At 45.2% G+C, this 13,232-nt stretch overlaps 2 protein-coding genes across 2 annotated transcripts in view; both read right to left on the bottom strand.

Moving 5' to 3' along the window:
• Positions 1–301: 301 nt before the first annotated feature.
• LOC103712332 lies at positions 302–2,295 on the bottom strand. The gene is made up of 2 exons (XM_008798822.3): positions 1,978–2,295; positions 302–864 (listed from the first exon to the last, which is right to left on the bottom strand). The coding sequence occupies exons 1-2, from the start codon at positions 2,095–2,097 to the stop codon at positions 595–597; spliced, it is 390 nt and encodes a 129-aa protein (XP_008797044.1). The 5' UTR covers positions 2,098–2,295; the 3' UTR covers positions 302–594.
• A 2,247-nt stretch (positions 2,296–4,542) lies between these two features.
• LOC103712331 (NEDD8-activating enzyme E1 catalytic subunit) overlaps positions 4,543–13,232 on the bottom strand; it is a 40,253-nt gene continuing 31,563 nt past the window's right edge. Inside the window, exons 7-9 of the mRNA XM_039115890.1 lie at positions 8,625–8,746; positions 7,005–7,122; positions 4,543–5,297 (exon numbers count right to left, since the gene is read on the bottom strand). Of these exons, the coding sequence (XP_038971818.1) occupies positions 5,007–5,297; positions 7,005–7,122; positions 8,625–8,746 (531 nt within the window). The 3' untranslated portion in view covers positions 4,543–5,006. The remainder of the gene's footprint in view (positions 5,298–7,004; positions 7,123–8,624; positions 8,747–13,232) is intronic.

Here is a 13,232-nt window from a genome sequence, read left to right as displayed (position 1 = left end):
TTCTGTATTAGAAGTCCTTTTTTTTTAGATGTAAACTGTATTAGCAGTTCTGTTTCGGCTATTTTGAGACCTCCCATTCTCTTTTTGGCTTTTATGTTTTTAGCTAGACTGTTTTACCATAGCTTATATTGTACATTCCTTAGAACTACCTGCAGCTGTTCATATTTATTCTCAATAAAATTGGGTGGCTTCGCCTCCTTTCAATCAAAAAAAAAATAAAAACAGGAAAATTTTGTAAGTGACCACTAGATTGGCTGTTTGATTTACTTCCCAGAGAACACATGTGAAAGCCACCAGTACATCAATCCAAATCATCTAGTGGTCACTATATAGAAGAGGGTGGAGAATACATTCAATAATCTATGAATACATTCAGTGATCACTTGTCCCACTACCTGTTGCATTGCCCTTCATCAGTGTAGCTGTACAATTTGTAGAAGATGGTGGAAGCTTATTTTAAGCCCTCTTCTCAATTATTCCAGCAAATGGAAGAGGTTTGTTGTTGAATTTATATAGTGACCATAGAAGACCTTGACATTGTCAACAATCCAAGACCAGATTAAGGTTAGTATGAGCTAAGGATCTCTTTAGCTCCTAGTTATGCCTCTTGAGCACAGCAGAGTTACTGTAGTAACTAGAGCATATGATATTTTTGTTGCTGCTGACACTAGAAACTGCACCTCCTGGTTTGGCAGGCTGCTTGTGGGAGTTGGTGTTAATTGGAGTGGATCTTCCAGGCTTGTTCTTCCCTCTAGGGAGCGTCGACCGGGGAATGAAGACTCCAGTCCCCTTGCTCTCTCTTCTGTAGGCCACCTCACACCCGGATGGTGGTGGCATGATGGTTTGGGGAATATAAGGGAATCCCTGTGGGCAAGAACAAATTCACCGCACTTGTTGATATACCATCTGGTGGGATAAATTAATATGCACAGATAGTAATGTATGTAAGAAAATATAAAATATATAAATAAATCTACTTTATCCTATCAATTTAAGTTTTTGAGATAAGTGATGATTTTAATATGGTATCAGAGCAGAGGTCCTGAGTTCGAACCCTATCTCCGCACTCTTTAACCCATTATTAAAAATTTCACATGTTGAGCTCACCTATTAAAGGAAAGTCCGGCCCATATGTAACGAAGAGTGTAAAAAAAATAAAATATATAAATAAATCTAGCTTGTCCTATCAGCTTAAGCTTTCGGGACAAGTGGTGATTTTAACCGTGTATATTAGCAATTCTTTTCTAAAAGATAATTTTTTTTTTTATGATGCTTTCATTTTCTGCAAGCGGAATCTATGAAAAGTAAACAAACAATTATTTTCATAGAATTCATTTATTTTAGCAAATTAAAACCATTTAGAGTTTGTTCCATCTAAGTTACATTTGGAATTTTTAATCTAAAACGCCTTTTGTTTTATGATGTTGGGCATCGATGACGGTTTAATTATGTGCTATAAATGAAGGACTAAGTAAGAACTGAGTATATTAAGGATTAAGAGACAGTTGTGATGACTTTGGACAAGTACAGGCCATGAGGGACTCATGAAAACAAAGGATGCATCACAAAAGTAGATCTAACACTGTTATTAGAACATGTCGAAGTACTTGTCTTGTGTTAGTTTAGCAGAAGCAGTATGCAACGTCCAATTTCCCACAAACATGACATCAAACTAATCTCAAAAAAATTTAGCCCCAATCTGTGGGAATGGAAATGAAAAGTAGAAAGAGCATGAGGTCACCGACTGAAATTTCGGATCTTCAGTTGTTTACAGCTTATTCAGGTGCGAGGAATTTCATGTACATCTTCTCTTATGATCTTTCTAACAAAACTAGGCAAGAGATGGAAAACAATCAATCTGACAACAACAACAACTAATCTATTAAGCGCGCAGAGGACTGCTCCCATATCCTTCTTTTCGTTGTTAATTACTTTATAGCACCCACAAGATCCAGAGAAGGAAACAGGATGACCCACCTGAATTGGAAGCGAGGGACGCTGCACCGGGAATTCTTGGTCGTCGTCATCCATAATTAGCAGAGCTATCTGCTTGCTTAGGTCCGCAAAGAAAGCATCATCTTCTACCTCCATGGCCATGCAGCACAAGTACTAGGAAAAGCCACACTAATCCTACGAGCGTCACCTGAAAAGCAAAGAAATTGAACAAGAGTAGTCGATTGCTCTTATCTCTTGGTAGTTGTTTGCTTGTCGATGAACTTTAATAGGTGAGGCAAGGGATGGGTGGAGGTTGAGGGCATGTGGATTAGGGAGGCAGGTGGGTCCTGCTGGCAGTTGGCCAACCTCTCCTTTTCACCAGAAAAATAGATTATGAAGGGAATTGCATGGTAGTGTTCAGTTTGGAGAGGGATGTGGAAGGGATGGTGAGCACACTGCCAACAAAGTTCTCATTATCAAATTCAAGATTAGGCTCCTCCACTGCATCCACTTCTCATGTGGGATGTCTTTTGGCCTGGCTCTTCTCCCCTATCTGAATCCACCAAGAGGGCAACCACTCCCTTTTCTTTTGGTCACTTGTTTAGTGTTTGGGCTCCAATCCTACAACTGGAGGTGTGACAACCCAGACCTCACCCAAAATGGCTAGTTGGAAGGTATTATTTGGATTCCTTGATCTTGTATAAGCATCCAAGATCTACCCAGCAAATAACCGATGTGGGACTAAACACATGTCCGCATGGGTAAGAGATCCATCAGCGAGTGATATGGGATTTTGGACTACTACTAGCTTCACTGCCAAGTGTTGTATTTATGTATGTATGTATGTATATATTGTAGACCCATCAAGTTATTGGATCAACTGTTTTATCTGAATATGGTCAGCTTCACGGCTGATTTCTATCAGGAACATCCTAGTGTTATCCATCCACATTGTCTTGCAATTCAATCAAGATGCCAGCTAAATCCAAGTGTAGCTCTGAGTGACATGCTTATGTTTGGGTATTTTTGAGAGCTGGAAGCAAAATGAACTGTTATTAAACTCTCAAGGGCACTATGATTGGACCAGTAGCTGTCTTTGCAGACCCCAAATAAAACTAGAGAAATGCTTTGCCTTTTGAGCTGTCTGCATATGGACCATGCTGTGTGCATCTTGCAGCCTTTTAGCCCAATTATTTAGACCACATGACCGTATAATTCATTGCGGCATGCACAAGGATGTCCTTTTATATATATAAAAAAATGAGATAACTCTTTAGTTCAGTAACCATTTGGTTCAGATGATACAATCCCTTACCATTTTAGACAAGAAACAGGGGTTTAATTCCATATATATGGGACCTCACTCTGATTCCCGATTGTAGTTAGCTCAAGCCTTGCTTAAGTGGGATGGGTATAAGATTTATAGTAAGTGAGGAATGACCTCTCTTAATCTAAAATTTATATATACACGTACGTACGTATATATAATGTTGTTTCTCCCTCAATCTCAAACATTTCTGAGACAATAATGCCCTGTTTAAACCATGATCCCCAGATTATTCCTTCTAATCATACATTGGGTTGTCATAACCATAGGGTATTAGGACTAGAAGTAAACCTATAGATCAAGATAAGCCATCTCGGTACTAAACCATCCATACCGGTGCTATATTAGTACTGTGTCGGTACCCTATGGTACGGAATATTTTAGACGTATCGAGTGTCATATTTATACCGGATACCGATACTGAAACAATATAGAGCATACTGTCCAATTCAAACCGGTACGGCGAGCCATGCTATAAACTGTAAATGAGATGATGAACAAGTTCAGCAAGGGGAGCGAAAATTAGAAACACTATGAACTGTGCATAAGGATTAATTGCACAATTATCATGCATGTGGTCATTTAGTACTTTTCAAAACATATTTGTACCTATTCTCCCAAGATTACCATGCATCTGAGTTATGATCATGCAACTGGGATCAGCCTCAACCCATTCAAGGACTGGTCCATCTTGGGTAACCAGAAGAAGCTTCTCTTCTTTTCATTTTTTTTTCTTGTGGTGGGGAATGAGAGCTTCTCTATTTCTTTGTAGTCACATAGTTGGAATGCTTAATTTTTGTGTACATTCCCTTTCTTCTCGATTAGACTATGTCTGATCCTTTTTCTTTTCTTTAACTTCATCTTGATGCTCTCTTCCTTTGAATAAATTCAGGTGGCTTTACCACCACCTCCTCCTAAAAAGAAAAATCCCTACAACGGGATACATAGAGTGCAATAAGGATCGCAACCATCAACTGGAGATGCAGCAGTCAGCAATCCAATTGCAAGTTATCCAGCTGATGGGATTACAACCATGTCAGGTTAACTAACATGCATAAGGGGAAACCAAACAGCTAATCAGCTGCTAACCAAAGTAAAGAATTTCTAGGCACTGAATATGGAGTCCGGAATTCCTGAAGAAGTCAGCTTGGTCAGCCTTTTTTCTCCATTGAAAAAAAAGGGGGTGCTCAACGATAGATGTTATGATAAGGAGTATATTATCACTACCATGCAAAATATTAAATCCAGCAACACATATACAAATCTTACAAAATAACATGCGTAACCATATTGATGCCCATTTTCGCACAAACTGAACTGTTCATCATGAAAAATGTTACACATTGATTATGTTCTTCATAGTACTTAAAAAGAGAAGCATTTCCTAGCTTAACCTGTCAACAGATATTGGTACACAAAGAAATTGTGCATAGTTTTTTTTTTTTCTCTTGAGATTATAAACTTATGTTTCCTACTCTTATCTCCTATGAACATTTAAGCACACCTTAGTAGTGACTTTGAGAGTTGAGAACCATCATTGCAATGATGGAACACAACTAAAAGATCTTCAGGTAGAGATTTGATTCTAAATATGTTCCAAAATGGTCGATCAGTGTAACATCAAAAGAAAGCATCACCTCAAACCTTATGCTCAGAAATTGGCAATATTATAGCATCACCTCAAAACTTATGATCAGATATTGGCAATATTATATGCCCTTGTTTTGCACATTGTATGTAATTTTCATGAGCTCCCGGCTATATCCATGTCTGTGCTCCCTCCAACAACCCTTTTAAAGACAACACGCAGTTTCCTCAGGCAGGATGTCTTCTTCCCATTCTTCTCAGTTGTGCCACTGACATGAATAGTGTCCTTTGGGACTTTGCCCATGAGGTCAAACAGCAGAAGATGGAGATTTGAACGTGTCATTTCTTCTAGTATTGGGGGAGACTGCATATACAGATTGTTGCCTCGGTATGTGACACTAGGTTTCAACAGATGCAGATTAGGATGCTCCCCGAGTAGCTCGATGAACTGTTACATTTCAAGAAAATTAAAGCTTTCAAAAGTAAATAAGAATGATAATAGTACATGGTTTTGTGGAAAAATGCATATATCTTCTCTATTAGTATGGAGCAGACAGCACATGCAGGCAGAGACATGCATAAATATAATTTTGTTTGTTTGTACATCAGGATAAGCCTGAATATAGGATATCTCCAAGCACTACGTATATAAAAAATAGATATATAACTGAGTTTAATCTTTGTCATGATTGAAATGCATACAAGCTTGTAGGATAGGTATCTTTTTTTTAATTCCATTAGTGCCATATGAGAAGGTTAAATTATAAATCAAATGGAAAACTCCACAGATATTTATTGAGTAAATTGAACCCTGTTAAATTAGAGTTGCATATATACTATGTTAGTGACGTCTAAACAGTGGAATGATCAACAGGAGGCATGGTAATAAGTTTAATGGACAGTTTCACCATTTTTTTATGCTTATGTTTTGTAGTTTCTGCAGATTTAATATGTTCAAACCCCTTAAAATTTCACTTTTATCATTGTAACATCGCCAAACATAGTAGAGTATATTCCAAATGTAACTAAGACTGATAAACAATCATCTTCTATGAGAGAACTACCGCTGCATGCAAGAATTAGTTAAAACATTTATTTCAAACAGAAGCAAAAAAGTAACACCGACACTTGCTCTGGTGGTATTGCCTATTGCCACTTGGGCAATGGACTCAATTCCAGTTGGAGTCAGCCCCCAAGAGCGGATTGGGAATAGGCAGAAAAGTTAGGGATTAGCCCTTCTTGGTCTCATGATGAAAAAAGCAAAAAATAAAATTTATGACCTGAAAATAAGGACTTAAAGTATATTGAAATCATATGATAAAGAGGTATAAAAAGCCACAGCTGAAAGTATAGCTAAATGCATTCTGACTTAAATCTGGAATTATATGTGATGGGAGGTAAAATGGATCGTCCTACTCCAGCATGGAACCACCCAAACCCGCCAAGCGAACCGACCTCAGCTAGAGACCGAGTCGACCTCGACCAGAGGAGGCGACCTCCGCCAGAGACCGAGCTGACCTCGGCCAAAGACCGAGCCGACCTCGCCAAGCGCATGCCACGGCTTCCAAGCCTATCTGACCTCAGCCCTGTCAACCTTAATCCTGCTGTCTCTAGATCCTCATCGAAAATCTCGCAGATCCTCATGACAAGACTAGAGAAATATCTCCTAAATCCTCATCGAAGGCCCTGCGGATCCTTAGACAAATCTGAAATGATGTCTCCCAGATCCTCCGCCGGCGGGATCAGTCTCCGTGATTCGAGCCATGAGCTAATCACAGCTTAGCCAAAAGGCTACAAGTAACAGCCAAAATCCTCACCCTATAAAAAGAAGGGTAGGAAAAGGCCCTCGGTAAGCAAGAAAAAGACAAGAGGAGCTACAAGAAAGCTATTCTAAACCCCTTCAAAAATCCAGCTAACTTAGCCATCGGAGGGCCTTCGCCGGAATTCCCGACCAAGGCTTCATGAAGGTACATCGGAGAGCAAGAGGTGGCACTCTCTGTCTCCCCCCCAGTAGGCGTCTTCTCGGCTTCCTCTGGTGTGTTCAACCTTAGGCCGAATTTCAACCACAACAATATGCATCTTATGACCAACTAAATATAAAAAGTTGGTAGCTTGAAGCTTAATGAAAAGAAAGACATGAAAAGTTTGAAATTACCTGTGAAAGAGTAACTGAAGTGTCCAGCTCAATAAGAGTACCAGGTCCACACACAAGACAATCCATGTCTCTGACAAAATCAGTGACTTTAATGTGAGTTCCTTCGAGGCCATTATACCTACAGATACATGTTGATTAATTAGTAAATAATAAGAAGAAATACTTGGCACTCTACCTCATATTTAATAATTAAGGTCAAAACAAAAAATATGCATAGTTGTTTCTTCCAAATATGGTCGGATATAGCTTTTAAGCTCAAATATCTTTCAGCCAAACCAAAAAAAATAACAAAAAGTACTTAAAACCAGAATTCCTTCTAATATATGTTTCAGTACTCGCAAAGTGAACATCTGAAGTTGTTAAAACAGGCATGTTACTGAAATTGAAGTAACTTCAAGCACCTGCAAGACCTGTCTGGCAAATATTATCTACATGGTATTAGCTACCCAGTCATCTTTTTTCATGCTAGTCCTAGTAGAATCTTCTTCTCTGGCTTCTAGGAAGGCGTTTCTAGGGAGAAGAAAAGAGGAAGAAGGAGAATGGAAAGCTGACTTGGTGCATGAGTTGGCAACTGACAATGGTGAGTTGCTACATGCTCTAGCTTTTAGGGAGGCATTTCTAGGGTTCAGCTAGAGGGTGGATGAGATAAGAAAATCATAACAATAACTTATGCTACCTTAACTCCCCGTCTATTTAAAACAATTTTATTTTAGTCACAGGAATGAAATAATATAAATCAAGGGAGTAAAAATAAATTTTAAAAAAAAAGGAATTTATATATTTCAATGAACTAATCCTTAGGCAGCCACTTCCTAGGCAGTCTGGCCAATTGAAGAGCCTAGGCACATTGCCGAGATGCTTAGGCATTATCTAGACAATATTGAGTATCTTAATTTTCAAAAATGTATATAAGGCTTTAGGTATTTCCTAGATACCCTGAGATACTTCCTTAATACCTCTCACAATGAGGGTAGGGCTTCATTTTCTTTTATTTTTTGATAAGTGTTACCCTTTTAATGACGAATGTTTAATTTTGGAGTTTGTCATGCAATATTACTAGTATAAATTATGATCTATGGATTCAAATGATGACTAAATAATGGAAATTATGGATGCTAATGCCATTGTATAAAGTGTAAAATATGTTCTCATGATAATCCACTATGCTTTATATGCTTTTTATGTATATGTAAAAATAATATTTACCATTATCCTAGTTGTGTCCTTCCTTCTTTTTTCAAGATTTACGAATTAGCATATCCATATCATGTCACATCTGAATCCCATAATCATATCAGCTTCTTAAGTCAACACCTATATTCAAATTAAGTCCTTATAGGAAGAAGTAGATGTGCACGTTCCATTGGATTGACAAAATGAAAGGAACAAGCAGTAAAATGCTTCAGTTGGTAATATTTAAAATGATAAAGCAGGCATTAAAATGAATTTTAGTTAAAGTGGATTCCTTTTCTAATTTCTTTCCATAAACATGTCCTAGAAAATATGTTTGATATAAATGTATAGAAGCCACTTTCATTGGAGGCATGCTACAACTTAACCATCAAACATCGAATATAGATTTGGCTGTGGTAAGAGAGGGGAAGATTAATCCGGACTCACGTGAGATAATTGGACAAAGTTTTACTGCACCCAGATACAATCTTTAAGGCCTCCAAGGCACAAGCAGCAGATATGATTGCATTCGTTGAAGCAATTGCTGGAATAATATTCTTCACAACACCCTGTACAGAAGCAGAAAGACTATATGACCTGATGCAAAATAATGAAAAATTTAAGAAAAGGAAAGATTCATTAACATAATTACAGAGGCAGCAGATAGCATAGTATTGATTCATAAAAACTAAATCAAAACAAAAATGGCATATGGCATATATTATGAGCAAAAAGAGCTAAAAATACAAAATCTGTGATATTTAAAAGACCATCTATCATCAATTTTTCTGAATGCTCTCATTTTCTCTCCATGAGATTGTAACCTTGTGACTATGTAGTAGTTTTTTAGCATGCCAAATGCAAACCTTCTTACAAATGTATCTTTCCATGTCAGTCTATACAAATGCTAGCATTATTTAATGTTGGCCATGATCCCCATAGTTCGCCAAACCAGTACCAAACTAATTGTTACGGAGGAATTTAGCCACCATGCCCCACGTGACCGGCACGCGCGCCCAGGAAGACTACGGCAGTCCCTTGATCCAGCAATCCGACCCCGAGTCGGATATCTTCGGCTCCGCAGCCCGACCCCGAGTCGGCTGCCCCTTGATCCAGCAATCCGACCCCGAGTCGGATATCTTCGGCTCCGCAGCCCGACCCCGAGTCGGCTGCCCCCTGATCCAGTCATCCGACCCCGAGTCGGCAATCTCCCGACAACGACAGGCTGTTCCCCTGAGGCACGCCGCGGCCCCCTGCTCCACTACTCCCTGCAACGGTCGCATCCGGCGCTGCTCCACGATCCCCTGTAACAGCCGTACAAAGCGGAGCCCCACTACGCCCTGTCATGGCCGTACCCAGCGCTGCCCCACGACGCCCTGTAACGGCCATGCCAGTGGCAACTCCATCGTGCCACACGATGACCAACCCCCCAGAAAGACCCCCCAGCCTGGTATATATGCGGCTGGGGGGGAGAAGGGGGAGGGTAAGAAAAGGTTTTCCAGAGTATTCTCTTATCCGCTACTACTATCTCTCCTTCTCCTTCAATCTCCTCTGACTTGATCGTCGGAGGGCTCCCACTACCCCAGTGGTGGTGCGAGGCTTGCCTGCAGGTTTTCCGGTGGAAGGTGGAGCGCAATCAACCCAACTCCAAAGGAACCCCGTTCACACCGCTGTGCCAATCGTTCTCGGTTTGGACCACCAGCAACAGTTGGCGCTAGAGGAAGGGACGGATCTTAGAGCGATCGTAATGGCACGGCGAGGTGGTCGTGGAGCTTCCAATGCTTCCGGTCGCGGGGCCTCTCGCGCCTCTGGCCGGGAAGCCGCTGCATCTCCAACACGCTCTCAGCAACACTCCACCGCCCCACCGCCCATTCAGACGGTCGAAGTCGCCCAGTTCGACCAGCTAGCCCAGCAGGTTCGCACCCTCGCGGAGGCGGTGCAGAATCTGCAGGGTGCGTTGTCCCGGGCGCCGCAGCGGGCTCAGGAGCCGCTGCTGCCTGAGCGTTCGCCTGCCCTCCTCAACCCGCGCTCCTTCCTCTCCCATGGGGAGGAGCGCCGGCGCGAGGAGGATTCTCGAGCACGCTCCATTCTGCCGGGACCTTCCCATCGGAGTTGCGCGGGGTACGAGAGGCGGGCCCGGGCGCGTTCCCAGACCCCCCAGTCCTCAAGGAACCCGCGCTCCAGTCGGTCTCCCTCTCGCCGCTCCTTGTCTCCCACCCACCGGTCGCGCTCCCTGGATCGGCGGGTGGACGATCTCCACCGACAACTCCAGGTCCTGAAGGGCCATTCCAAAGATCCCTTCGCCGACTTGGAGATCTCCTCCCAGCCGGCGCTTGCCTCGAGGATCCTGCGGACCCCGAATCCGCCGGGTTTCAAAATGCCGGCGATCGAGCCCTATTACGGGGCGGCGGACCCTCGGGATCACGTCGAGAGTTTCAGGACCCTCATGCTCCTCCACGGAGCATCAGATCCCCTTCTCTGCAAAGCTTTCCCGGCAACCCTCCGTGGCCCGGCGAGGGCGTGGTTCGCCGGGCTGGAGGCTGACTCGATCCGGTCCTTCGACCAGTTCACTCGCCTCTTCATCACTCACTTCGCCGTCAGTAGCCGGCGGCGACTGGTCTCCGACTCCCTCTTTGATGTCCGGCAAAACGAGGGAGAGAGCCTGCGGGATTATCTTACCCGCTTCAACAAGGCTACGCTGGAGGTCCGGAACCTGAGTCAGGAGGTGGCCCTTTCAGCCCTGAAGCGTGGCTTCCGGAAGGGCAGACTCACCTTCTCCCTGGATAAACGCCTGCCACGGAGCTTCCCGGAGCTGTTGTCCCGGGCGAACCAGTATGCGGACGCCGAGGAGGCGGCCGCCCACCGGAGCAAGGAGGCCGCCGAGATCCCTCCAAAGCTTGGGAAGAAAAGGCGAAAAGAGGCACGCCAGAGGAGGAGCCCGACGCCCCAGCGTCGGCGCAGAAGCCCGTCGCCGGCGAGGAACCACGGCGCCCCACGCCCTCGTTCTCCGCCTCGACGCTTCAACCGGTACACCCCTCTCCTGACTCCCCGGGCCCAGATCCTTATGGAGATCAAGGGGCGGGAGGATCTCCCGGCTTCGAGACAGATGCGGAAGATCCCTGGGAAGAGGCCCTCTCGGGCGTACTGTGAGTACCACCGAGACCACGGCCACGACACGGAGGACTGCTTCTAGCTTCGGGACGAGATCGAGGCTCTCATCCGTCGGGGGCGTCTCGGTCGATATGTGAGCGACCGACGTCCCCCCGCGGACCCGCGTCCGGCCGACCCGGCTCCTCCGGAGCCTCGGGAGCAGAACCGACCCGTTGCGGGCGTGATCCATACTATCACTGAGGGCTGCTCTCGGCCTGTGAGGAACGCAGGGGGCTCGGCGGAAGCATCAGGGATGGCCGTCGTAAAGAGGCAGAGGGTCGGCAATGTAATCACCTTTTCTGATGAGGATGTAAAGGGGGTTCAGACTCCCCACGATGACGCCATGGTGATCTCCCTCACTATGGCAAACTATGATGTAAGGCGTGTTCTTGTTGATAGTGGAAGCTCAGCCGATATTTTGTTTTACGAGGCCTTCCAAAAGATGAGCTTGTCCAGACAATTGTTGCACAAAACATCCACCCCCCTCATCGGATTCACTGGTGACGCTGTCCCGGCCGAAGGAGTCGTCGAGCTGCCTGTGACTGCGGGCGTTGCACCCGCAGAAGCCACGGTGCGACTCGGGTTTTTGGTCGTCCGTGTTCCCTCGGCCTACAACGCTATCCTCGGACGACCCGGACTGAACGCCCTTCGTGCGGTGGTCTCTACGTACCACTTGCTCATGCGGTTCCCAACGGCGGCTGGGATCGGAGAGGTCCGAGGTGACCAACCGACCGCACGGCAATGTTTCCTAGCGACTCTCAAAGGGAAGAAGCCCGTGGAAGCCCTAAGCGTCGAGTCCCTTGACGCCAGAGACGAGGTGGCCTTGTGGCGGGGGAGCCAGCCGAGGGTGTGGTCGAAGTTCCCCTCGAGGAAGGCCGCCCGGACCGGACGGTCCGGGTCGGCGCCAATCTCGACTCGGGAGCTCGGGCCCGGTTGGTGGAATTCCTCCGAGCCAATACCGATGTATTTGCCTGGTCGGCGGCCGATGTACCTGGGATCGACCCGGAGGTCATTTCTCACGCCCTCAACGTCGACCCGACCCACCGACCAATAAAGCAGAAGAAGAGACACTGTGCCCCGGATCGGATCCAGGTGGTCGACCAGGAGGTAGACAAGCTCTTGGAGGCAGGATTCATAAGGGAGGTAAGCTACCCCGAGTGGCTGGCAAATGTTGTACTTGTCCGGAAGGCGAGCGGGAAGTGGAGGATGTGCATCGACTATACCGACCTGAACAAGGCGTGCCCTAAGGATAGCTTTCCGCTTCCGCGAATAGACCAACTGGTCGACGCGACTTCCGGATATCAGCTGCTGTCTTTCATGGACGCCTTCTCCGGTTACAACCAGATAATGATGGCCCCACAGGACGAGGAGAAAACTGCCTTTATAACAGACCGGGGGCTGTACTGCTACAAGGTAATGCCCTTCGGTCTGAAGAATGCTGGCGCCACTTACCAGCGCCTCGTCAACAAAATCTTCAAAGAGCAAATCGGCCGGAACATGGAGGTGTACGTGGACGATATGCTGATGAAGAGCCGCCATGCAGACCAGCACATCGCGGATTTGGAGGAGACTTTCATCACCTTGCGGAAGTTTCGCATGAAGCTGAACCCAGCGAAGTGCGCCTTCGGCGCTTCGGCCGGGAGGTTCCTCGGTTTCATTGTCAACCAGCGGGGTATCGAAGCCAACCCAGACAAAATCAAGGCCATCCAAGGTATGTCCCCTCCGACCAAAGTAAAGGAGGTTCAGGAGCTCGCTGGAAGGGTCGCCGCGCTTGGACGATTTGTGGCAAAATCGGCCGAACGCTGCCAACCATTCTTCAAGGTGTTAAAACGCCCGAAAGACTTCCTCTGGACGGCCGAATGTCAAGCAGCATTCGACCAGCTCAAGGAATACCTGGCGTCTCCT

This window comes from Phoenix dactylifera, unplaced genomic scaffold, assembly GCF_009389715.1.
Source record: "Phoenix dactylifera cultivar Barhee BC4 unplaced genomic scaffold, palm_55x_up_171113_PBpolish2nd_filt_p 000026F, whole genome shotgun sequence".
NCBI lineage: Eukaryota > Viridiplantae > Streptophyta > Magnoliopsida > Arecales > Arecaceae > Phoenix > Phoenix dactylifera.
This window is presented reverse-complemented; position numbering and strand designations above follow the sequence as displayed.